This window comes from Diachasma alloeum, unplaced genomic scaffold, assembly GCF_001412515.2.
Source record: "Diachasma alloeum isolate Michigan unplaced genomic scaffold, Dall2.0 Dall_scaffold_00343, whole genome shotgun sequence".
In the NCBI taxonomy this organism is placed as follows: Eukaryota; Metazoa; Arthropoda; class Insecta; order Hymenoptera; family Braconidae; genus Diachasma; species Diachasma alloeum.
The window spans coordinates 1,022,445-1,049,958 of NW_021680482.1; the positions used below are offsets into that span (position 1 = coordinate 1,022,445).

The window sequence follows — 27,514 nt, forward strand, 5'->3', positions numbered from 1 at the left end:
ATGCTGTGAATTTCTACTCAATTTCAAGTCAAATTATTTATTAAATTGAAATTTATTTAATGGAATGGGAGAATTTAATGGGTCGAACATTAAAGTTTACATCTGAATTTTATAGATTTCACGTAAAAATTACGTGATTTGACGTGATTGTGGTGCATTGCTACTGATTCGCAGAAATCACTGTTACCAAAACAACATTTTACGTCACTTTTACGTTTTGTAATGTAATTTTTCCTGAAGTTTTTTCAATTTTCTCCATGTGTGAATTCAAATTTAATTTAAGATTAAATTGTTTATGCAAGTCCTTTTATTGGACTCAACAAAATTGAATTTTTTGTAATGAGCGATCGTGGATATTTCAGTGATAGTTGGAATTTTTCAATTCATTGTGAAAATTGAACTCTACGTTTAATTGAATTTTCTATAGACTGGGGGTGCGGAACAATTGCCTCCAGAATTTTTTGAATTTTGAAACATTTTGATGGTAGTCTAGAATGCGAAATCGAAATATCATTGAATAAGTTATTGAAAATTTTAAGATTTTACAGTAGAAATTCCACGAGTAATTTTTTAATCGTTCATTTCCCCCTAAAATTGACGAGACATTTTCGCACGTCCGAAATTAATGTCAAGTTTTACCACTTTATCACTAATTTCATCCATATTTTTCAGTAACTAATCCTTTAACTTCGCACAAGAGATGATCCAATGTCAATGCAAATGTGTAAAATTAATTTGGAGATTGAAAAAAGAAAAAAAAACTATTCTTCGCGCAATTTCTCTTTTATTTTATATAAAAATGTATAAAATAAATTGACGAGGAAAAGCCCACTTCGCATAATTTACTCAACTTTCCTCAATTACTGCTGATTTTCTCAGATTTCACTTCATATTTTTTTTATCAAATCCGACTTCAATATCTCCTCCCAAATAAGGAAACTTCATCTCAAGTATTGCGAGAAACACTTCACTTTTTGTTCACCAACACACTAAAAATAAATAATGGAGAAGCCTAGCGCATTTGCAACGAAATTATTTGGGATTTATATTCAAATTCGACTAAAAAATGCAGAATCACGTTCAATAAAAAATATTTCACTGAGTGAATCAATAGATTTTTCTCTTTCTGCAACACTTAAACTATTGGAATTGTTTCTATATAAATTCCTCAGGTTCACCGTCCCCATTTTGAAATCGTTGAATTTTTTTTTGATTGAACAAGATCTCATTAGCGGAGACAGAAAATGCAGACAGAAAAACTTGTAAAATTTTTGTGGCGGAATTTTCATAGGATTTCCTTTTCCCAATAGTTTGTACATTTAAACAAATTATGTTAATAGAATAACCCGATTTCCGTCGACTGTTAAATACAAGATTCGATCTGAAATGACCCGAAAAAATGAAGAGGTACTGCGAAATATTCAAAAACTACGAGGAAATATCCGAAATAAAACTGTCGTGCAGCCTCAAATACAGTGCTCTGATTGGGAAAAATAATCACTTAAATACCGTGTTGAGCACATAAAATAACAATCCACAAGTTCAATTCTATTAGCTGAAATTTCGATGTGAAAAATTCCCAATAGAGTTCGAATAGAAATTCCGCGAAAGTTTTCGCATTAAATTTTTTTGTAAACGTAATTTTCGCCATTAGAAATTAGGCATAAATCAATCGCCCTCCCTCTTCATTACCTAAGATCCGCCAGCTCCTCATCAAAAGTACTAGACTCCCACCATTGAATTTCAATCGTCGATCTACAAAAGGCGTCCGAAGGAAAAAACCCATAACAAAAAGACGTATTTTCAGGTTGATTTATAACCGCACGCAACAATACCCCGCATAATTGAAGGAAGTCTGTCAAGCTAGACAATTTCTACTCCCTTCCAAGACGAATGAACTCCCTGCTCTCCCTCCCCCCCTCCCTCCCACCCCCCTCGCAAGTAGTTCTTATTTCCTCTGAATATCAAGTGCTGTTGCATCGGTTTTTATCGACCGTCCTCGCCTATTTTACCCGCCGTCACAAACTCCACGCAAAAACCAATTCCACGATTGTCAATGTCTCTAAACTCCCACCATCTCCAGCGGAAAATTGTGCGTCTGCCCCAACTCCAAACACTTGGCGTGACAGAAACCATTGTTATACCCTGGATCTCCCAGCGTTTTCAGCGTAAAAAATCACTCGTACATTAAATACAATTGCGTGACGGCTTGGGAAAAATTCTTTCATTACCACAAAACAATTTTGTTCTCTACTCATCTCCCAATCTCGATAAAACGAAACCACTTTTATTGAATTGGATTGAAAGTGAAACTGTCTTCACACGAATTCCCAACGATTGATAAAAATTTCGGATAATGTTGAGGTGCTGGGGAATACTTGATTGGGATCGTTTACAGAGGAACTGTCAAATTTGTGATCGTTAACAAAATTTGTTGAAAATTTCGGGGGGGGGGGGNTAATGGGGATGTATTTTCATTGTACTTTCATTCATCGTAATTTAATTTTTTTAATTATTATTAGGTTTATTTGTTATTATTTTATTATTTTTATTATTATTTCATTATTATTATTTTTGTTATTCATGTGATTTTGTTTCCTATTCTTGTGTTCCTTTCGGCTTTCAGAAATTGAATTCCAATGGGTCTTCTGTACACGGACCCTTCTGATAATTTTTCTTTTGAGATTACTGAAGTAGTTTATGATGTGAAATTCGATTGATTCTATTGGAATTCGACTAGAATTCCACACGGAAAGAAATATTAAATAAAAATTACGTATCTTCTCCGGAATTTTTACCTACAATCAGGTGATTTTTCCACAGCATTCCGTAATTTCTACTTGAATCTCCTGTGAAAAATTACGATACCGTCACTTAAATTTTCTGCACGGAGCGAAATTTTTGATAAAAATTATCCTACCGTTTCATAAAAATGTATCATGAGTCATCGTTTCCTCATTGCTATCCCAAAATTTATCAAAAATTAATACATGAAATTTTATCCTGATAAAAATAAAAATTACCGTGCCGGTAGAGTAAAAATTACTGTAACGGTGGTAAAATTTCCCAACCGTTCTAGAATTTTCTTTGTTATCTACATAAAAATTATTGGTCTGAAAGGGTAAAATTTATAATGCGTCAGGATAAAATTTCTCTAACGCAGAATAAAATTCGATCATCACATATTAATTTTTACTAAATTTCGGGATAGAAATGGGGAAACGATGACTCATGATACACTTTTATAGAACGGTAGGTCAATTTTTATCAAAAATTTCTCTCCGTGTGAGTAAAACAATTCCCCACTGTCTCCATTTCGTCGCTCTGAACCCGAATAATTATTCAATGAGAGTAAAATAATCTCCATCCCTTTGTAATCATCGCGGCCGCTCCATTAAATCACCCGACACGCCTCCCACAACTCTACCTTCAATGTAATCAACACCATAAATGAATATCTATGAGTATCGTGATGTTCTATCGTGTTTTAATCAAACCAAGCCATCAAAGCGATCTCTTCACTTTCAACGCTCTGCTATGATAACTCTACTGATTGGGGTCGTGGACCCGAGCGAAATTAAGAAAGTGGAATCCCCTCCCCGCCCGATATTATTGTTGTCCATGAAAAAAAGAGTATTCAGCACACATGGCCATTACTAAGCACCTGTGTGCACTAAAACCGTATTAAATGTGAAAGAAATGGCACACTTGCACGAGCAAGCGTATTATATAGGAGGAAAACTCGCATGGATTAAACGTCAGTCTCATCCAATCCAACAAAGAGCAATCAAGAGCCTCTTGTTTATTAACAATATCGTCATGGGACACGTGGTGAGCCTCACTAGTGACAGAATAAATAGTACAAATAGTGCATTTAAATCCAACGAGTTTGCATCAAAACTCAAAAAAGTTTACTCGGTGTATGTTTTTTTCAACAGAGACACGTGGCCTGGGTATTGTGGGCACTTCTGCCGATGATAATGGCGAGACAATTCAACTATCCGAGAGTAAAGTTCGATTGTCGCCATCAACTGCCAGCTCAGGACAGATATTCGTGGGAGAAACCGTATTTAGAGAGCTATCGGACGATAGATCCGCACGATATTGAAGATCCCAATGCTGGTATGGGAAAACTTTTTTTCAAGTTTGTTTTAACAATACTCCGTTAGTCGCGCGGCATTTTTTACAATTTTTTAAATTGCATTGTGGTAAAGCCTCAGGACAATTAGAAAAAATTTGACATCTTATTTTGACGTGTCTAGAGGCCCAATCAATAAAAATATCCGGCAAAAATATTATAAATAGTTGAATACTCCGGGCCCTGGACCGTGTACAAGGCGAATTTTCAAAAAAACATGGCAACTTTGAGCTTGAATGGATAATTAAGGGTAACATTGAACATAAAAAATCTCGCGGGACTTCTTCCACACTGTTAAAAAATTTTGTCTGAATTGTACGAGCCAAGTTCCGGAAATTTTTATCGCGTTCAAGTTCCACTGAAATTTCAGGAAATCTTGTCATTGAACAATTACATATTCCATTGATTTTTTGTTCAAATGATCTGGAAATCAATAAAATACTTGATTTTTAGGTTGAATTTTTCTGTGAAAATTCAGAAAATTGAGGGAAAAATTGACAGTTCATGTCATTTTGTTTCTGAATATTCATGTTCCACTGAAAATTTAATCAAGTTGTGAAATTGCCATCTCACTCCCACTGAAAACATCAATTTGAATTCATTTCGGGATTAAATCGGTCGTAGAATTCATAAATTCATAAATTCAGTAGCGAAGTCGATTTAGCTCATAGCTGAGTTTTCGCGGAATATCTCCAAATCTAAGGAAGATAGCGAAATTTTCGTCTACATCTTTTTTGAAGCTCTTAATATCCTCCATCGAAAAGGTTATAACAAAAATTCTGCTATCTGCCTTAGATTGCGAGATATTCAATGAAAATGAACGACTAGTCAAAATCGACTTAAACCGTTTGACCATTTCGCTACTGAATTATTCCTCAAAAAATCTCCGAAACATCTGAGTTAAAAACTTCTCGAACTTCAGGTGTCCTTCGTCAAGAAGACTACGCCGGCTACCAATCAGGGGTCGCCACAATGGACCTGACAGTCCTCCAGCCTCACCTAGACCCGGACAACGCGGCAGACAGCACAGGCGTGGAAACCAGCGCCGAATCCCACGTGCAAGATCCCCACATCCCCGCCGCACCCCACGACGAAAAAACGATAACAATAGTGAGGAACGTAGCGGATCCTTACCCAGTGGAGAAAATAGTGCACTACCCAGTGGTGAAAAAGATCCCCTACCCTGTCCAAATCCCGGTGCCGGAGCCGTACCCCATCGAGAAGCCGATTCCGCACCCGGTCAAGGTCATGATCAAAGTCCCCGTGAAGATCCCAAAGCCGATTCCGGTTTACAAAGAGATCCCCTACGCAGTTCAAGTCCCGATCGAGCGACGAGTCCCCTACAAAGTCTACATCCCGGAGCCATTTCCAGTCGAGCGGAAGATTCATTACGAAGTGAAAGTACCTGTACCGGAGCCATTTCCAGTCGAACGTAACATACCAGTTGCTGTGAAGATACCAATCGCAGTGCCTCAACCATTTCCAGTTGACAAATTGGTCCATTACCCGGTGGAGGTCAAGGTCGATCGGCCCGTGGCTGTGCCAATATCAAAGCCCTACGCTGTACCAGTGGCCAAACCCGTGCCTTATCCAGTTTACAAAACAAGATATGTACCGTACGAGGTCAAGGTTGACAGACCAGTTCCAGTACAAGTGATCAAGCATGTACCGTATCCCGTTAAGGTGCCTGTTCCCCAGCCTTACCCCGTGGAAAAGGAAGTCCCTTATCCCGTATTCAAGAAGATACCGTATCCCGTTGAGATTCCAGAGGAACGGCCGGTCCATGTACCAATCGAAAAACCCGTTCCCATTCCAGTCCAAAAGAAAAAAGCACAAACTGCTGATAAGAAGACTAGTCCAACTGGTGGCGTCACTCAAGCGATCATAGGAAAGGGAAAAGCAATGTCGAGAAATTACTTCGAAGCTATGGCTGACGATCCGGGGGCTGGTGAAAAAGCTGATAACAGTGATGAGGTGAAAGAGGGAGGTGCAGATATCACAGATAGCAACTAGGGCGAGACAGAGAGCCTCCTCCCGTTGATTATTTTTTTCTCTATTTTCGTTGTATCATTAGGGCACTGTGATTTACTGCAATTCACTGGGTCCGTTCGGGGTAATGACGAGGTATTATGTCAACCAGTGGCACTTGTTTCCACTACATCAGGTTGCACGATTTACTCTAGTCAAGAGAACAAAATATCCCAAATGTTAAAGATGATGATTTTTCTAACTTTAAGGATTTCGCAATTGTTCTCATATTGGAGTGATTTTCTCTAATTTGAAGAAAGTTTTGGTTTATTGTATTGGAAATGAAACATTCGTGCACTTCTGGGAAGGAGAGAAATTGATTTTAAGAGTGTAGGAAAGATCAATCGAGGGAAAAACTGGCATAAGGAATAATAGAAATAAATGCAATTTCAATGTTGTGGACTCGCGGAGGCAGAGCATTGGGACAAATTACTGAAACTATAAAGTCGATAATGGGGTATAATGGTACCCGTGAAAACAATGCTCGATCCTCTTGGTAAGAGGTAAATGGCAGACAGGGAGACAATAGAAGGAATCGAATATGATTTTACAAAACTGCATTTGGGGAAAGTACAAGTGGTATAAATATTGCTTGGACCCGATCGTCGAGCCATTAGTTTATTGTTGGAACTTGTGAGATTAGGACACACTTTGACACTGGGTAGATTGTCCGTCAATATGAGAAACCGAAATATGGTTCGTACTCTGTTAGATTTATTCGCACATCTCGTTTAGTATTTATTGTTGAGTGAACACGTATGGAAAAATTTCGTAGACATGTCTTTTGGGAAATTCCATCGGCTTAGCCTAATGGAATTTGGATAGTTTCTAGAGAGACTAATGTAGAAATAGTATTGGTAGAAATTAAGACTTCGCAAGACATCGAATTGTAAGCAGAAGGATGATGTTTATAGGAATCTTTAGTGCCTGTGAGATAGAGAGATTGATGAAGATTAAGAATCAATTCATAAAGCTGAAACTAACAGAATATTCGTCAGCGGAAAATTCAATTTGGGGATATTTAAGTGTAGGAGAATCAAATAATCATATGTACAAATTTTTTTTGAGTGCGAAAGAGTTTGTACATTCCTTAAAAACATTTCAGTAGCGAAATGGTAAAACGGTCTAAGTCGACTCATCTCCCAGTTGAGTTTTTGAGGAATATTTCGGAATCTAAGGGAGATAGCGAAATTGTCGTAATCACATTTATCGTAGCTCTCAACTGGCTCTACGAAAAAGGCTGTAACAAAAATTTAGCTATCTGCCTTAGGTTCCGAGATATTCATTGAAAACCAGTCAATAGTTAAAATTGACTTGCACCACTTTACCACTTCGCTACTGGTTTGACTGATTCAGCTTCATGATCAATTCCTATGTGAACATTCGTAGAATAATTTCCAGTGGAGACTAGAAATTTCTATAAACATTCAGTCAATATTCTGTGGATTTCTAGAGCGTTCCTACCACAGTAAAAAATTCTGAGTGAATCTCGACTCTGCGTCCGCGACAGAAGGAGTCAAAAGGCCACACTGTACGGAGCATATTAATTCCGGAGTTAAGTATAATGAATGGGGTGAAAATTGAGACGACTATATTATCAACATGAACATAGTAATCGTCACAGTTCGGTGCGAATGATCGAAATCCACTCCGTATCAAAATTTAACTAACAACAGAGGGTGAACTGAACTCCCAAAAAGTGCTGACCCCTCACACTGGAGACATTACACACCGAGTTTTTTACTGTGCAGAACTCAATTCTTCGCATTCTATCAGAAACTGCAACAGCCCTGGTATATATTACACAGTTAAAAATTCGGAGTGAATTTCGACTCTGAGTCCACACCAAAAGGAGTGAAAATAAATCCACAGCGTCTTTCGGCGTGAATGCACTGAGTATATTCATTTTGACATGTCTTATGCAAATATTTATATACATTTACTTGTGGCAAGTAAATATACTTGGCAAAAGCAATTTTTTTTCTCAGTGTAGGTGTGAAAAATGTAAATCCACTCCGTGCCCAAAAATTTGAGGCTGGGCTGAGGGGGAATTGAACTCTCATACAGAGTTGATTAACACCGATTTTTTTACTGTGTATGCTCGTTTGGAAAAATAACAATTTTTAATGAAATCGACGCCTAAAATATTTGAGTGTTTCTGAAAGATATTGAATTTTTTACAAGGGTTCTGATAAAAAATCCCGAAAAGCCAAAAAATCCCGACTATGCAGTGACTAAAATTCACAGCTAATTTAAAAAATCTCACATAAAAAACGCCTGAATTGCAATAGAAAAGTCCGTAGAGTAAGATTAAGTCCACATAATTTTGTCATACATGTCAAATCCCTGCATTACCCCAAACCCCGTGTCCCAGCTCATCCTTTTATGTAACCCAACCATGTATTTAAATATTGTGACATAAAACCACTGAAATCCGTCCGCTCCCGAAATCTCTTTTCTCCGCGAACTCCAAAAATTTGTGCAACTGATTATTACGAACGAATCAATTAATCCCCCTAGAAATGGAAAGTGTGAAATTTCAACTTTTGCCCGAAAAAGTAAAGTCCCCCACGTCCACCTCCCCGATTAATTCACCTTCTTTACCAAGATTAGCGAGTTATTAGCAAATAAACAGCCTCAATGTAGCTGGTTAGCATAATTAATTCTGCTCAAATCTTCTGCGTGATTGACTTAGGTGGTGCAGGTGGCAGGTGTTACCTTTCTCTGTCTCACCGTAGCTCTGACTAGTTCCGCTAGCCGGAGGGAGGAACTTGAACGAGCAGCAGAGCTGGCGGTTGAGCGTGCAGCGGAGAGAGTAGCTGAGAAGGCTGTTGAGAAGGCACTGGAGACTGGTAATTCATCGACCGAGACCGAGACGATACGCGCGTCTCATTCTAGTGTTCGGAAGTACGACTTTACCCAGCAACTTCCTAGTTACACAATCCTAACGCCTGAGGAGAGGGATGAAATGCTGAGGATTGAGAAGGAAAAAGAGGCCGCCGAATTGGCGGTACAGCAGATAAAGCACAGCTTGTTCAGACGTCAGGCCGACGATTTCGATCCTAGTTACGGTCCCGAAGGGAGTGATGACTTCGATGACGTTAGCCCGGGATTCGAAGGCGGCAGCGAGAGCGCCGATGACGACATAGGATTCGGCGGTGGTAGCAGTATCAACAGTGGAAAAGATGAGGATGACGTTGGTTCAGGGTTCGGAGGTCTCGGGAAATTGCCTTTCGGGAGCTTGGGACCGAGTTTCGGAAGAGGACCTTCCAGCTTAGGGTTCTCATCAGGACTGGGATCATCCGGAGACTTCACGTCAACCAGGTTCGTCCGGCAGTATCCCTACGGGAATCCCTACCAGCACAGCTACTATCAGTTCGTGCCGGTCCACCCGGAGGCGAGAGCTTCCAAAGAAGCGGAGAAACCTGCCGATCCCAAGAAGAAGCAACAGCCCCAAGTGATTCCTGTCATCAAACCCCTCATCCCTCCCGTGAAGGTCTACCAGGTCGAGACGAAACCTGTGTTCTATTACGCCCCTCCAACCAACCACTACGCAGCCCCTTTCGTCTATCAACAGCCACATGTCAAGATTGTTAATCACGGAGCAGAGGCTCAAGCTGATCAAGCGGCGGAGAAACGCCAGCGTCGCGGACCCTTTTAACAACACTGCTTCATTATGAATTTATGTATTAAAATTCCAAGAATATAAGTTTGTAAATGTCCAAAGACTTCTGCCAATTAAACAACTTTTTATCAAAGAATTCTCTCTCATTTATTTAATGATGCGTTCTTCACAATTTTTTTCTGCCTTCTTTTCCAATTCACCTTGACAGATGAGAAATGATCCGCCGGAAAATCTCGTTTATTACTTGCAATGCAGCAAAAGTATACGACTGTAACCGGCACTCTCCCTTTCACTCGAACGCAGGCGATTAAAAAACATTCAGGTGTTAAAAATAATAGAAGTCATAACTTCTGCTGACTAGTCAAGGAAAAAATGCTCAGTGCGTAGAACGCCCCTGCGTTCACGAATAGTTTGACCACTGAATAATGCACAATTATTAACAAACAATATTGACACACAATCATTACCAAGTTTTCTCATATTTCTCATTATCCCCTGTAATCCAGGTGCATTGTTACTCAATGGATAAGGCGGAAGTGTGACACCACAAGTGCTATATCATTATATTTAGTCGAAAGTTGATGTATGAAGCGCCAAGGGAATATATCACGTCATCTGTTCGTTGCAAATTAAACTTTCACTGAAGTCCATCTTGTGCGATGGCTCGAAAAAAGGAAGAAAAAATCGCATAATGCTCTTATAATGCCCCTGAGATTCACCTGAACTCGAGAAATTAGCGGCGAATTCATTTTCGAGTCTTTTATGACTCTTCCATTGCCGAGGAGTAACGGCCTCTTGTGGTTTATATCATTGCCCTTTTGCTGGCATCGGTATACATCCTCCTTCCGGTATTTGCTCGCTCCCATGCATCGCTGGGTTTCGTTATATACACCACTATTGTGATTCACTCGGGTAGAATTTTAGTGCCACAAAAAAGCTTCCTTTCAATTCCTTCATCATTAATTCAGTAGCGAAGTGGTAAAACGGTGCAGGTCAATTTTGACTATTGACCAGTTTTCAATGAATATCTCGGAATCTAAGGGAGATAGCAAACTTTTTATTATAACCTTTTTTGTAGAGCCGATTGAGAGCTACAACAAATGTAATTACAAAAATTTCGCTATTTCCCTTAGATTCCGAAATATTCCTCAAAAACTCAACTGGGAGATGAGTTGACTTAAACCTTTTTTACCACTTCGCTACTGAATTGTCTTGTCAATTTGCCTGCGATCTCTTCAATCCGATCAATTTATTTGACAGAGTCAGCGGATCTCGCCGGATACTTAGCATATCCAACGATTCCATGAAACATTCACAAAATCCAGGTAGGAAATCCTCCGGAGTCTTCTGGTACTCCCACGCAGCTGATCAAAACGGAACCATTTGGTAGAAATAAATTCCTACCCCAGACGAAGGTGGGGGTGAATATCTTCATCTGTGTAACGTTGTGGTTGAGATATTTTGGCGTAATGTAAAGCACACCTTGTTGCACACACGGAGAGAATAGTCTTTCACTTTCGACGGGGAGTAGGCACAGTGTAGCTAGGATTTGTTGGCGGGGAAAGCAGTTCGTTTGGAGCATATATAAAGTGGTTTCCAGCAAGGGGGGATCAATCCAGTTAATCTCTGGACGAACGCCGGATTACAGAGTTGCGGACAATGAGGATTTCGGTGAGTGTTGAGATTCCAAATTAAAATCAAAGTCCCAAAACTCCCAAAATTCCTTAACATTACAATTCACTCATCAATTATTCTATTCAGATACAAGTGCTCCTGGCGTTGTCCATGCTGGTGGGTCTGGCCGCCAGCAAGGAGGAAGCGAAAAAAGAGGCAGAGCCCTCACCCTCAGCGGAAGCTGCAGTGGACGACAGCAAGATCGAGAAGAAGCAGGAGAAACGCGGACTCTACCACTCAGAAGGCGACTACGGTGGTGGCTACGAGGGCCTCTTTGTCAGCCACGACTCCTCGGACTTGGGAGGTCACTCAAGCTACGGCGGTGAGTCAAGCTTCGGAGGACACTCCGGTGGCCTCGAGCATCATCATCACGAGGCCAAGATCAAGGAAATAACAATAGTGAAGAACGTCAAAGTACCGTACCCAGTCGAGAAGAAGGTTCACTATCCCGTGGAAAAAGAAGTGCCGTATCCAGTTAAGGTGCATGTACCGCAGCCCTATCCAGTGGAGAAAAAGATTCCAGTACCGGTGAAGGTTTACGTCAAGGTACCTGTTCACATACCAGCGCCTTATCCTGTTGAGAAGAAAGTGCTTTATCCGGTGCACGTGCCAGTGGACAGGCCTGTACCCCACAAGGTTTACATTCCGGCGCCTTATCCAGTAGAGAAAAAAGTTCATTATCCAGTTAAAGTGCCTGTGCCCCAGCCATTCCCGGTGGAGAAAAAGGTGCCGTACGCCGTCAAAGTACCTGTTCACGTACCCCAGCCTTATCCAGTGGAGAAACCAGTGCCTTATCCAGTCAAGGTACATGTCGATAGGCCTTACCCCGTTCACGTAGTCAAGCCTTATCCCGTGCCCGTTGAGAAACACGTGCCCTATCCCGTCGACAAACCCGTTCCCTACCCCGTCAAGGTACACGTTGACAGGCCTGTTCCCTACCACGTCGAGAAACCCGTTCCCTACCCCGTCAAAGTTCCTGTACCTGCGCCCTACCCCGTCGAGAAAGCTGTGCCTGTACCCGTCGAAAAGCCCGTACCCTACGCCGTCAAGGTCCCGGTCGAAAGACCAGTCCCCGTACATGTCACCAAACACGTGCCCTATCACGTCCCCAAACCTGTTCCTTACCCCGTCAAAGTACCCATCCCCTACCCTGTTCATCATCATGAACATCAAGAACAGCACGAGCCTGAGCACCACGACTTCTCCGGCGGCGACTACTCCGGAGGCGAGCACGGAGGAGAAATCGAGTCTCACGGGTACTGAGGGGGGCTCGTCGCAAAGTTTTTGAGCTATTTTTAGGTAGATACTAATGAAGATTATGATAATTCAGTAGCGAATTGGTAAAACGGTTCAAGTCAATTTTCACTATTGGCCATTTGTCAGTGAATATCTCGGACTCTAAGGGAGATAGCTGAATTTTTGTTAAAACTTCTTTTGTAGCGCTTAATTTGCTCTAGAAAAAAGGTCATTAGGAAAATTTCGTTATCTCCCTTAGATTCGGAGATATTCTTCAAAAACTCAACTGAGAGATGAGTCCACGTGACCGTTTTACCACTTCAATTACTGAATTGTTCTTCTCTATTTTCAACGTGAGTAATCCAAGGTGGAGTTCATTAATTCTGATGAATCAGACGATTCAAGGATCACAATTGTGATCATGCCGTACCTTATTAGATGTTACTCTTTGTATAATTGAGGTAAATCAATGGAAATTTATCTTGCAGACAATGGTATTTGCTGCAAACCGTGATTATCATGTTTTTGTATATTTTTACGAGATTTTTATTAATAAAAACCAAAGAAGGAATTTGTGGTTTCGTTGTGTTTCTTGTTCCTGGAGTTTACTTTGAGAATTGATTTCATTGATTACTCACCGAATGTAGGGGACATTGGCGGGAACGTGGTACTTCGCTCCAGGATCGAAATCATCTTCTGTCCGTAGAACTGGGGGTTTAACCCCAGCGTAAAGCTCCATTAGTCTGTGCCAGTGACAATTGTACTCCTCTCGACTGACGGTTCCCCTGAAGACATCCCACCTCCATCTGTCCACAGCTATGCTGAACGGCAGTAGTGGTAATTTCTCCATTGCCAAGGAGAACAGATAATTGATATCTGGCTCTGGCTCGTCTATGTATTTAATAGCTAACCCCAGGGTCTGTAAATGCTTGGGTGTGCCCACACTGAGGGCAACGGCTTCTCCAACAGCCTCGTGAAAACCTAAACAACCAAATGATAACAGAATTCATTTAAATAGCCGAGAAAATTGAGGGAAGGTAATGAAAACCGAGTGTTATAGATCGTGTTCGATAAATTACAAATTGAAATTTGCATCGAGCATTTATATTCTCGCAATTAATGTGAGTAAAAAATTATTAAATGCCGGAAGCCTTCCCTGCACGTGTGTGCATCGAGTCAACCGAGTTTTCCGGTTGTGAAAATCACCAGTGGCTACGGTGAAAGTGCTATAATTATAAACTCGAATGTTATAAACATATTTCAGTGGCTATCGTGTCTCTAAACGTTGTGCTCGTGTTTTACGGCAGATTGTTGTCTATTAAAGTCATGAGCTTGATGGCGCAGTGACTTGAACTAATCAAATATCTCGGTGACAGAAATTGATGTCACGAGAATTGAAGGTATAACAGGAGTGATATTGTATAACTGGAATTGTGAGTGTTGTTGGTTGGTTGGGTTTTGCTTTCAACGCTATTACTTGGTAAAAGCTAGTGCTATCTTCCTGTTTGAATCCAGAAACGGCTATCTTCCTACTTTACGACGCATCTAGCCCCACCAGCTCGGACTGTTGTAACTCTTGTAGATCGGTAAATCACTCATACACGTAAGAGAAAAATACAAGTCGCTCACGTAAGATGCAATGAGAGTTTCTATTTTTATTTCGATTCGGCTTTTGGACTCTCACCTGGATTTGCACCGTCTCGGAATTCACGGGGCAAGTGGCTGTATCTGAGGAAGTACTGAATGTGCGCCATTTCGTGGTGAACTGTTATTAAGTCCTTCATTGTTACCTTCGTGCACATTTTTATTCTGGAAAGAGGGAAAAGGCAGGCTGTAATGAAGTGAAAATCGTCGGAGGAGCTTCTTTAGGGGGTATGGAATTGGTTACGAAGATCGTCGCAAAGAGTTTGTTATATCTACGGTAGTCTTGAAAATTTTTGTTACGTTGTAATTCCAATGCAATTGCAAGGAATTTTTTAGTTTATTTTGCTTTTATTTTATTTATTGAGCCGTATTGCGTCACGCGCTGGCCCAATTTCAAGGAATTTCGTAATTGAAAACTGCGAATTTTATCGACAAATCGAAGGAAACTGTAAATTTTAGTTAATTATTCCACGAACATTAACAGATATCAGGGAAATTAAGGTAGATATATTCTTGAATTTTAAATCAATTGAAAATTCAGCGTAATTTTATGCTGAATATTCGTGTTTTCATTGGAGATTAAAACAAGTTGGGAAATTCTCATATTCTGCTGCTCGAAAATTTGAATTTTCTCTGAATTTTCAGTGATATCTGAAATTCCGTGAAATTATTTTTTTTTCTAACAATGTAAATTTAATAATTCCAGAGATATTTTGAAATGAAGTGAAAATTTATTAGACTGTTTTTCGTTATTATTTTGCAAATATGTGTCATGGTAGCGGGTTCAGCGTAAAGTGTCCAACAATATTTTATTTTATATTCAACGGAATTCGTTATAAATTCCCGCACGAAGAGGCCATCGCCCGAAGGCCTTCAGCGGAGCATTTACTATTTGCTGTAATAGTTATAGATTACAAAGATTTGATACTAAAAAAAAATCAGCAAAAATTTCACTCTTTGGGAAATTCATTTACAAAAAAATTTAGAAACTTCTTGGAAAATTGTGATAAAAGTTTCAATATTTGTTGGTGAATCAGAGGGAAATACAAAAATCTGTGTTGAAAAATTGGCGCTCATTCCGAGGCGTACCTTGTTTGCATTAAATTATTCATATTCGTACTTTTACAGGGGCAATTTCAATTTGCGAACGCTAAAATGGACTGCCATAGAGAAATAGCCTTTTTCCTTCTCCGCTCTGATTTAGTGATCCGAACGATAATTAGTTCGTCTAGGTGTTAAAGGTCTACCTGTAATCAATCCGGTTACAGAAATCCCATGCGGAAGCCTGACAGATTAATGGTCGATCCCCTGGATCAGCGATAATACTTCCGGCCCAGAACTCTGGTGGCAATGCGCTAAGATTGAGTGAGAGGTAAAATTCTTCGGCAACCCGGAACATGTCTATGGGTGTATAGCCCTGCAGATAAAATTGAGTGTATGGAAATCATGCGATTGATAATAAAATCGTGCTATTGGTTTTATTGTTTTTACTTTGGAGAGAATGGCTTTTACCTGCGCCAACATCTCCTCGGAAACGTCCATGTAATATTTGCCGGGGTAGGGAGTGGTTATGTCGAGGAGGTTTGTCCACGATTGACCCCAAACGTTTCCTGCGAAAGATTATAATTAACAATTGACGTCTTGTTCCGAAAGAAATTGTGTGTGGTGATCTGACATTTCTAGTTTAAAAAAATTTTACGGACTAATTTTTCAACGTTGAGAAGAAAAAATAAAAATTAATATAAAATTCTCCTCGATTTGTTGGGAATTCTATGGAATTTCTATTGCAATTCTATTGAACAATTTTGCAATTTTACTGCATGTTTTTTAGAATAGAATTTATTTATCTGTACAATGGATTCTATGGAAACCGTTTCCGCAGAAATTCCTCGGCATCAGTTTCGTAAGTTATTCTACTTACGTTTTATTCTGCTTGCATTTAAAATTCAAGCCAACAATCTTGGGAAATGTATGCTGAGGATTTGTTATGGAAAAAATCTAGAAATATCTACATTGACCAATCGATTTTCTCCGAGAAGTATTATGTATTCAACTTTTTCATTTAATGATCAATGACATCTTTTAAGCATATGTTTGTTATATAAAAATCATGAAGTACAGTCAAGCAAATGAGGTGTTCTTTCTAATTATTCGATTAATGTATTTTTCAATGAAAAAATCTTTTCACATGTTTTTCATAATCACCAAATGTCGAGTAATTTTATAATTGAAAATTCAAAATTTTATGCAAAAATAAAGGGAACCTGTCAATTTTATTGCAATTATTCCATAAAAATGAATAAAAATCAGGAAAATTCAGGTGAATGTATTCTTCAATTTTCAGTCAATTGTCAACTTAGCGTAATTTGGTACTAGATATTTATATTTTGATAGAAAATTCGAGTGAGTTGAGGTACTCCTGTCTTCCGACTGCTAAAAAATATGAAATTCTATTGAATTTTCAGTGGAATCTGCAATTTAATTTTTTTTCTCTTAAATCAGAGATATTTTCATGATTTTTTCTCCCTAAATCGCATTCAGTATCACTATCCTGAAAATTCCAGAATTTATTTACCGGAATTCTCTGATTTTCCATTCATTTCCAGCGAAAAATGAAACTGAAATTTACAGTTCTCTTCTATTTTCCCCGAAATTCCGAATTTTCAATGACGAAATTCATCGAAATTCCTGTGATTAAATTCAATAACAATTTCCAAAAAAAGTGCCGGAAATTTCAGACAAAAAATTATTAACAATCTGAGAGGTAACGATCGACCCTCTGCCAATCCAGGCGATAGTTTTTCGCGAGAACTTTCTTTTGCCAAACCAAGGTCGTCTTCCCTAGTTATAAAACCATTTGACAAATGTATCTCCCTCAGGGAAAATCCCAACTATTCGTTTCAACTACGAGAAAGCCCGTAAAAAATAGTCCGCCGACTCACCAAGGATATGCGCAGGAAGTGGGGTATGTCTCCCAATCTTCTCCGGCCCATACAAATCCCTCAGCCTCTTCCTAATGTATGCATGAAGCTCCTCATAGAGCGGTCTTATACTATTCCACACTTCATCAACTTCCGCCTGAAAGTTTATCGTCTCGTACGGGAACATCCAGTACTCAGCGGCGTCAGTGAAATCTAATTGCAAATTACGTGTCTCTCATTTCTCCATAAATTCATCAGAATAATTCATTAATCGATGAGACGACTCACTATTGAACCTGGCTGCGTCGTTATTCAATTTAACCAGCTGTTGGTATAAATCACGCATTGGTCTTCCACTTCGCCTCCTCCACTCCATCCACACCCACTGCAGCTCGTCCCAGTCCCTGCTCTTCGCCATTATTTTCGAGATTTCTATAAAAGTAGAAATAAGGTCACACGGACGAAAAAATATAATAGAAAAACCTATCGAATTCATTAGAAAATTCTATTGAATTTCTATTGGACTGTTCAATAGAAAATATTCAGTAGAAAAAGTCAATAGAATTCAATTTTTCTATATAACTTATTCCATTGAGATATTTTCTATAGAATTTCCTGGGCTCAAATTTTCTAAGTTTCTTCGTTTAATTTTTTTGATGAGAAGAAAAAAAATAGAATGGAAAAAAATTGGACAATTTGAGTCGAGCAAATTCTATAGAAAATATATGAAAAGAATAAGTTACTTAGAAAAATCGAATTCTGTTGACTTCTATTGAATGGTTTCTATTGAACATGTCAATAGAATCAGCCAAAAACTAATAGAAAGTTTAATGGAAATTCAATAGAATTTTCCAACGAATTCGATAGGTTTTTTTATTAAATTTTTTCGTGCATGCAGTCATTTTAGAATAAAAAATTCCATTATATTTCAACCATTGATGATGTTTTTCTCTCATTGTAGCATTATACTCTCGAGTAATTTTCACTTCATGCATATTGCGCGGATATGCGCGTATCGAAAGGGCCTGCAGCTTTCACGATACGCACATGATGCATAGAAATAACTTTCAGAAATGAGATAAATAAATTGATCGGTTTATTACGCTTGTAATTGATACGTTCGACTAGTTCAATGAATTTTAAGTGGATGATTTCATTGGAGCTCTCCAGTGCTCGCATGTGAATCAATTTAATTATGGACGATGAGGTAATTAGAGGGAGTTTAATGAGCAACTTTTTGGTGGGCACAAGCTGAATTGATTTATTTGTTGAAATTACTGGAGAAAACTGCTCTGCATATTCGCTTGCGATTGCTTTTTTTTTTAAGTTTAATTTGAAAAATTATCAGCTTCAATTTTTTGGGGGGTCAAATGAAGGTGGAGATTAATTTGTGAAATTGTTGGGAACTACTGGGTTCGGCGGAAATTGTCATAAGACTATTTATGGAGAAAAAAAAGTTTTGATTTTCAGGGATCCATTCCTAATAATTAGGAAGTTATCCCGATTTTTTAGGGATTTGCGATTGTGAAATTCAACGAATGAGAAATACTAGAATTCACATGAAATTTCTGTTTTCTTGATAGGAAATGAAACATGCACCTGAGGAGCGTCTTGAGCGTTCGAAACGTCGTGCAATTTGTTGAAGTAAATTATTGCAATTATTTTGATCACTTCCAACAATTAAAGATGAATTGATTTTATTTTAAATTGGAATTCAGTGATTTGGTCACTAATTCCTCATTTTCAAGCCTATGTAAATGACGTTAAAGGAACCATTTCTAATGATTAGGAATTTGTCAGCAAATTTCAGTTTCTGAAAATAAAAACTTTTTTCTCAGCATTTGTGTAACCAATTTCATGATTTTCGAAAAAAGCTCTCCAAGTTTCTTTCAAAAAACTCTCGGGATATTTGCAAACAACTCCAATTTTTGTTTAGAGCTTACCCTAACAGAGTGATAACTTTTTTAGAATAATAGAAGAAAAAAACTCATCTTCGGTCCCCAATTAGGATAATTTTTCCTATTTTTTTCCTTTATACACATAATTAACCCAAATTCATAAAAAATTAAAAATACCTGGATACAGTCTGAGTCCACACTTGAACGGATCATTATAAGCGCATATCGTAGCTGAGTTATAAATCGCCAGCATGTCGTTAATGACCCGATTGTACTGCAATAAGAAAACAGGCAAAACCCCATTAAAACTGAATATAACGTATAAATTACTCAAAATAATTCTCAGAAAATTATGCAACGGCGACACGCAGCGAGATCCCTAGAATCCTTTGCCCATTGAATCACCCGTCCATATTCATTTCAACGAATGGACGTGTACCACTTAACAACAGAACCCCACCTTTGTGCATCACTCGTATTCATAAACATACTCATAAATAACAAGATCTGAAAACACTGAAAAACATCAAAAGATGCCAACTCTGTTTATATTTAACATTTGCAATCAACCCTCAAGGACGCGAAGGGGAGAAGCCTTATTCACCTGCCACTTCTGTCCCATTTCATACTCTCGAGTAACTCCCAACGATCCTCGCAATAAATTACGTAACTCTTTTATTTTGCACTTAATACAGACTGGAGGTTTTGTTTCCTCCACGTACTAAAAAAAATATATGGGTAGCACTTTGCTGTTTTTTTATTTTTTTATTTTATTGTTTACACTTTGCTGTTTATTACGTTCAATTCTCACACGTCTCGAGATAGTCTGACCTAATCAAGGTGCGAGGAGAGAGATGAAGGAACGAAAATAGTGAGTGAGATAAGTCGTGGGGAGAGAAGATAAGTGGAAAAGAAACGAGTGCGTTGGTTATATTGTAAATAATTTGAAAATGTGTGGAAAAATTAGGAAGTTCAGAGAATTTGAAGTGAAATTGCAAATTCCATTATTTTTTCCTCTCTAAATTGGTTTCAATGTCGCTCGGTGAAATTTTAATTCGTCCCTAACAATGTGCGACATAACATTTAATTTAGACACGAATAAAAATTCGGTACAGAAAAGTCAAATTGTGATGGGGTTTCGTTATGGTCCTCGAGTATCAAATTCACACTGTAATTTTGCTTCCGAATGGAAACTTTGTAATCGTTCATTTTGAAGATCTTCTAATTTCACTTGGAAATGATGTAGAACGTTGTGAAACGTGAAGATATGATGTTTTTAGAAAATGGGATTTTTTATAAATCTTCACAAAGAAAGAAGTAAAGAACGAGCTGAAAATCTGAAATTTTGTGGAATAATTGGCGTTGCTTGGGAGTGGGCCTGAGCAAAATTTCTGCTCAATCGCTAAAGCCGTTTTTAAGATACAGCAATTCCTCGAAAAAAAAATTTCCTCGATACACTGTTAGAAATTTTTTGAAATTTCATAGAAAATATGATCGTAATTCTCATGAGAGTAACATTGAATCGGATTTAGGGAAAAAATGGTTATGAAATTTCCAGTTTTAGGTAGAAATCAAAGAAATTTATGAGTTTTCAGTGGGAGTGAGATGGAAATTTCACAACTCCATTGAATTATCAATGGAATATGAATATTCAGAAATAAAATGACATTTTTCCCTGAATTTTCCTCATTTTTCTGAATTTTCACGGAATTATTCCACTGACAATTCAAGGATTTTATTGATTTTCAGATCATTCGAACAGAAAATCATTGGAATATTTGATTTTTCAATGCCAATATTTCCTGAAATTTCAGTGAAAAATTAAACAGGATAAAAATTTCCAGGATTTGGCGCAAAATGCAGGCGAAAATTTTTAACCGTGTATCTAAAAAAATACGCGACTGAATTGAATTTTTTTTACATCAAAATAATAATAATATATAATATAATAATATCTATCAAATCAAGTTACAATATCTTCACTTAACCACGGACAACTCGTTTCATTTTATATTCTCTCCGTGTATTAGAATTAATTTCTCCAAAGAATTGCCTCTACCCGTTTTTTCCTAAACCTGCAAGTTAAACCACTAATCCCCCAACCATCAATTCAAACTTCGTAAATCAGTCCCCTATGCGTTCCACTCCGCTGCACAACTATTTCTCTCTATGCACACCAAAGACAGCCGTACAAAAACACTTGACTCCTGCGGCTGCCGGGAATTTCTCAGTTACGTTATTCATTCTCCAGCCAGTGACCTGATTTACCTGCGACCTTGATAAAGCCTCCATGAAAACAATAACATGGAGCAGTGTTGCGGTTGATTACTCACTCTGTCCAACTGATCAGGAGGAAGGGCTGCCGGACCCACCACCGACAGGTACCTCAGGCGTCTCCTGAGGAAGGGGTCCCGCTGGCTCGATGCGTCCAACTTAGACAGCAGATGCCACGCATGATTCTGGAACTCTGCGTACTGTCTCTGCGACTCCAACTGCAATCAACATATTCATTCGGTAAACTTACACAAGCGTGACTTCCTGACGCGAATATCTTGACCTGAAAAGTCGCGACTGCACGTACGAAAAAATACAATAGAAAAATTTGGCGAATTCGCTAGAAAATTCTACTGGAATTCTCTAGAAATACGATTATAACTATATTATTAAAAAAACTATTAGTTTATTTTACTGAAAAGAATTACTATCATTTCAAATAATTGATTTTTCAGTTTTATAATTATTGCATTTTATTGTTATTACTATTATTATTATTCATATGTAGGGATTCTGTTAAAATTCTGGGGAATTCTCGTTGGAATTCTATTTTTTTTTGATGATTCTAGGAGATATTTGATAGGAAAAAGTCAATAGATTTCGATTTTTCTATATGAGAATTCTCTTGGAATTTTTTCTATAAGAATATTTACGCAAGGATTTTTTAATTTTTTTTCACTCGGCGTTTCCTTGACTTTTCAGGGAATTTCTTTAAAATTCTTGGAATTCCAGGAGTTTTTGGAGAAATTCCCTAAAAATTCAGAGGAATCTCGAATTCAAAGAGAAATTCCTTTGAATTTTTTCATTTTTAATCAACTTTCCCGAAATAATTACACTGAAATTCACAATTCCCACGGATTTCTCCATGACATTACGTATAAAATTCAATGGAAAATTTTTAACTGTGTAAATTGCAAATTTAGAAAAACAAAATAATCAAAAAATCAAAAATTACAAAATTTGATCAATACAATCCAGACGATGATAACTTCCCATTAACTCATTAATTAGAGCCACAATGAGCATTTTCCCAGAGGTACAGTAACATCTTTTTTATCTCCAACAGTTCATTCTCGCGATTTAATACCTTTGTAACGAGTGAATGGGCAATTTGTTATGGTAATTAGAGTGAGCAGTGTTTCAAGTTCATTTCTATTTAATGATTGATCGGAAAATGGTTATTAGGATAATTTTAGTATTTATCTCGGGTATTGCATCGTGAGAAAGTGCAGTTATTGAACTTTATCAAGGCAAAACAGGAAGAGCGTGAACGTTACACAATGCCCCGGTATCTGCTGATAAGAGAATGTGGGTGAGGTTCGGTTTCTGCGTCAATCATCGAAGGTTTTTCAGTCTTTCAGCTTCACTTTCTTTTGAATTTTTCATTTATCTTTTGGAACAAACGAGAAGAGAAGAGAAGAGAAGAAAAGAGAATAGAACAGAATAGAATGGAATAATGGCATTTCCGGAATTCTTTATTCGTGAATGAATAAAGATTCGATGATGGGGTTTTTGATGAGGTAATGGTGATAATTGTTACAATCACAATCACGCGAGTTTCTGGAAAGCCGGGACATGGATGGGGCATTGTGAGCGATTCGATGGTGTGTACGAATGTTCGTGCTGAGTAGATAAAGCTCTTTGGGCTCGTCTGTTGGGCAATGGCTTAATACTAAACTGTTGTGACTTGTGGGTTTGAGACAATGGCAACACCTGGGAACATTTCCCGTATTGAGGTGCACGTTAAGCGTTTGATGATGATGATGATGGGGAAAAATTGTGAGGGTGAGCATGAGGGAATTGGGAACGTGAATGCTGAGATCGGGTCGAGGACTCTTTCATTTTTATGAAAAAGTGGCTTGAATTGAATGGGGAATTTGAAGAATTATTTCTGGTTAATTGGAAGAGGGAATGAGTTGAAGAAATTTAGATAGACTGTTTTGTGAATGTTTTCGAAACTAGTGAGTTTGAAGAAAAATTTTGGAATATTTTTTTTAGCTCATGAAATGCTATTCATAAACGATTTTTAGGTGAATTTCAGTGAAATTTTTGCTTTGAGATATTTTTTTGAATAATTTCCATTTAGTTCAACCAAAAAATCACTTCATTCCGGAGACTTGTTCGCCTTAGCCACCAAAAGACCGGAAATAATCAGGGGGAAATGGGTGCCAGCATGAAGAAACTCCCAAAACATTCCCCGAAACTTTTATTCCGATGTTTCACTGATAAACGTACAAGTCGGCGAACAAAATATTGTGAAAATAGGGTATACTGGTAGTGCTATCAGGATCAACGTGGAACGATCAGTGTGTCATTATGTGGGCGAGTTTGGTAAGTAAAAATCCATGGAAATTACTGTCACGTGGTGTTCAAGGTGACACGAGTGCGTTTTGGGGTGAGTTTGATCGTTTAAAGTTATTTGTTTATAACACTTCATTCCAGTTCCGATAAAATATAATACGTTTTGCTGATCACTAACAAGTTCCAATAATGAAAACCTCAATTTCCATATAATAATTACTACACTAAAAAACGTGTTAGATGAAATTTTTTTTCTTGAAAAACTACAATATTTCCAGAAGACTTTACATTTTCACATTTTTACAGAATTTTTCAAACATATATTCTAGCAGCAAGAGAAAAATTAAATCATAATTTTAGCGAAAACCAGTGATATTCATGTGGGTTTTTATCCCATATTTAAAACTACAATATTTCCAAAAGACTTTACATTTTACACTTTTCATTTTTACAGAATGTTTCAAAAATATATTTTAGCAGGAAGAGAAAAATTAAATCATAATTTTAGACAAAACCAGTGTTATTCATATGAAAAAAAAACTCGAACGCTTTGAAATTGAGTTAAGAGCTGAGTCTTTCCGATTTTTTTTGTTTATTTCGGACACATCCAAGGGCAGCACCAAAAAAAATGTCTCCAACAGGTACGTGAATGCAATAAATATTTTTTATAGAATTTGATCTCTCTGGGAGGGATAGACAAACAGCATAAAGATGATGGACTCACCGCTTGGAGTTGCGTGTACTCGTTGACATTGGTCTCGTATGCCCACTGGGCAGCGACATTAGCGCTGCATCTCTCAGCTCCCTGAAAGTCCAGTTTAGCTAGAATTTGTCTCCAGTCAGCGTCGATAGGTCTCCTACCGAAATCTCCTTGGTTTCTATCGTAATCCTGTGGATTTCTGTTGAAATTCTGTTGATTCCTATCATAATCCTGTGGATTCCTATTGAAATCCTGTTGGTTTCTGTCGTAATCCTGTTGATTCCTATTGTAATTATCATTAAAACGATCATTCCCGAGGGGAGGGAGATCCAGTTGGCAGGAGACTAGATTCAGCAGTGAGAATAAGAAAATAAATCCACGAATCTGAAATAAAATGAGGCAAAATATTGCGGTGAACACAGGAATTAACTGATCTATAAAAAATATCCCCTCTATTTGTCAGAAATGATTAACTAATTTCAATCCAATTTTGATTAAGAATACCTTTCATGGTTCAAGTATAAAATATCTACTTATTCTGTCATTTTGCATCAAATTGATTGTATGAACGGAACAAAATGTTATAAAAGTATTGTACAATACTTTATTTAAAAAATAAATGAACTCATTAACGGAAAATATTCACAGGATGAAATCACTGAGAAATGCCGAAACAATTGCGAATCCGTTCCCATGCGAAGAATAATCTTTTCAATTATTAAATTATTTCAATGATGAGTGGTCAGAGAAATTAATATTCTTAAAAAATTCATTCATGTCACGCCGAGCAATAAGTCGAGTTTATCGCCCGGCGTAACATAAAATATTATAGATCACTCGGGCATAAACTTCGTTTTCAATGAATGTGAGTCGAAAACGAAATTGGTGCTCTTGCACTCTAATCTACTATAAAAATTTAATCAGCTACAAAAAATTTCTTTTGACATTTCCTCCCCTAACGACTCGTGCTTGAGATAATCGTCAAATAATCAAAAGAAAATTGTCGGAATGCATTTCCCATCTTCACAATAATTAAATGCGCGGTTAATTATTGCGCGAGAACTGCCAAAATAATTCCGGATCGATTCCTCATCAAAAAATAATTCTTTCAATTATCAAATTATCTCGATGATGAGAGGGCAGAAGAAGAACAATTTTTTTAATTCATCAAGAATTTGATCAGCTACAAAAAAGGTATATGACGTATTCCGAAATTAAAAACTGAAAAACAGGTTTTTGTATAAAAATTGGGGCAGCGTTGTGTTGGAATTTTTTATTATCCCAGAAATGATTGATCTGAGAAGAAAGTGCCAAAAGACATTTCTCATCGAAAATTTCATCAGCTACAAAAAATATTTAGTGACATTTCCTCCACTGACGACTCGTACTTGAGATAATCGTCAAATGATCAAAAGAAAATTGTAGGAATGCATTTCCCATCTTCACAATAATTAAGTGCGCGGTTAATTATTGCGCGAGAACTGCCAAAATAATTCCGGATCGATTCCTCATCAAAAAATAATTCTTTCAAGTATCAAATTATCTCGATGATGAGAGGTCAAAAGAAGAATATTTTTTTAAATTCATTAAGAATTTGGTCAGCTACAAAAAAACGTATATGACGTTTTCCTAAATTAAAAACTGAAAAACAGGTTTTTGTATAAAAACTGGGGAAGCGTTGATGCGTTGATGATTATCCCAGGAATGATTGATCTGAGGAGAAAGTGCCGAAAGACATTTCTCGTCGCAAATTTCATCAGCTACAAAAAATATTCTGCAACCTTGTCACCCCTGACGACTCGTGCTTGAGCCAATCGTCGAATAATCAAAAGAACGAAGAATCATCGAAGGAAGGCATTTCCCATCTTCCCAATAATTAAGTGCGCGTTTAATTACCCCACGAGACTTACGCATGTCCAAGCACTCTGTCCCACGACGACGACGCGTACCGGTCGATGTATCACCTCCATATCGCCCCGATAAATCGACGAAAACCTCCAACCGATCTCACACTTCCATACACCCGAATTTTATCGTCGAAAACTGAATAACAAGACCACAAAATATCCCAAATGACCACCGAAAAATATCCTTGGACAATTGCTGGAGTACTGGACAGCTCTTGAGTTGGTAACGTTACTAAGAGTGACATGGGCTCGCACGTATACATTTATCTGCGTGCGAGGTAGTTCGAGCGACACAAGAGGTCATCCACGGTGGCCAAAGAGGGGGAGGCAAAACTATGACTACTAAAGTATTACTATTGCCCGCGAAGGAACAAAAACGAAGGGGAGGAGGAGTACATAAAAAGTGGTTAACGAGTGGAGGTGGATCGGGCGTGCACGACACAGGAGAAAAAACGAAACAAAATAATAGGAAAAGAGAATAGAATAAGTGAAAATGAAAAGAGGGAGAATATGACAGAAGTAGGGAGGAGGTCACTTGCAACACCGTGGCTAGTTTTTCTCACGTCTTCTGTGTCGCACGAGTCATCCCACCCGTCGACGATACCTCAGAGGAACCATTGTTCAGAGGCTCGGAGGTTTGAGGTAAAGAGCGGCGGGGAGTTGGAGAATTAGAGAATCATGGGGGAATCATATTTACAACAATTTTTTTTTTCGCCGCTCGGGTGGTGAGAGACTCGGAGGATTACGTGGATTTAATTATGCCGGAAGTGATGCATTATAAGGTCTTTCATTCAATCTCGCAGTCATCGGATGAATCACTGGGTAATTTGTATTCTGTGGGTTTCGATGAGATCAAGTGTAGCGACTTGTGGGGAGGGACGATGAGGGATAGAACGTTTTTTGTTATGCTGGGGTATCTTGCGTACACTGAGAAAAAAAATTACTTCTGCCAAGGAATCATTTTCTTGGGAGAAGAATGATTTTTTAAGAGCGTATTTCTCCAAGTGAGTCATGCCTAGGTGGTCCATGTCCATCTCCAAATGTTACAATTATGTTCAATTATGAGATGAGTATGCTACATATGATCATGAATGAACACCCTTCATTATATTTCGATTTTTTCAAATTTGAGATTTTCTTACGTAAAATATTTTGTAATAATTCTAAA

At 38.0% G+C, this 27,514-nt stretch overlaps 3 protein-coding genes across 3 annotated transcripts in view; 2 read left to right on the forward strand and 1 right to left on the reverse strand.

Moving 5' to 3' along the window:
* LOC107040810 (angiotensin-converting enzyme) overlaps positions 1-26,563 on the reverse strand; it is a 45,595-nt gene extending 19,032 nt beyond the window's left edge. The window contains exons 1-10 of the mRNA XM_015261062.1: positions 26,350-26,563; positions 24,464-24,823; positions 21,498-21,656; positions 19,342-19,438; positions 17,555-17,698; positions 17,288-17,479; positions 15,858-15,955; positions 15,593-15,762; positions 14,386-14,510; positions 13,340-13,682 (exon numbers count right to left, since the gene is read on the reverse strand). Of these exons, the coding sequence (XP_015116548.1) occupies positions 13,340-13,682; positions 14,386-14,510; positions 15,593-15,762; positions 15,858-15,955; positions 17,288-17,479; positions 17,555-17,698; positions 19,342-19,438; positions 21,498-21,656; positions 24,464-24,823; positions 26,350-26,409 (1,748 nt within the window). The 5' untranslated portion in view covers positions 26,410-26,563. The remainder of the gene's footprint in view (positions 1-13,339; positions 13,683-14,385; positions 14,511-15,592; positions 15,763-15,857; positions 15,956-17,287; positions 17,480-17,554; positions 17,699-19,341; positions 19,439-21,497; positions 21,657-24,463; positions 24,824-26,349) is intronic.
* LOC107040811 (tetra-peptide repeat homeobox protein 1-like) lies at positions 3,820-6,151 on the forward strand. Its single transcript, XM_015261063.1, has 3 exons — positions 3,820-3,831; positions 3,939-4,122; positions 5,061-6,151. The coding sequence occupies exons 1-3, from the start codon at positions 3,820-3,822 to the stop codon at positions 6,149-6,151; spliced, it is 1,287 nt and encodes a 428-aa protein (XP_015116549.1).
* LOC107040812 (proline-rich protein 4) lies at positions 11,451-12,728 on the forward strand. The gene is made up of 2 exons (XM_015261065.1): positions 11,451-11,468; positions 11,553-12,728. Exons 1-2 carry the CDS (start codon positions 11,451-11,453, stop codon positions 12,726-12,728), a joined length of 1,194 nt encoding a protein of 397 aa, XP_015116551.1.
* Positions 26,564-27,514: the final 951 nt, after the last annotated feature.

Bases quoted from the DNA above. Each gene is read 5' to 3' on its own strand.
- LOC107040811 (XM_015261063.1), top strand. The intron at 4,123-5,060 runs GTATGGGAAAAC...CTCGAACTTCAG, and splicing joins TATTGAAGATCCCAATGCTG to GTGTCCTTCGTCAAGAAGAC.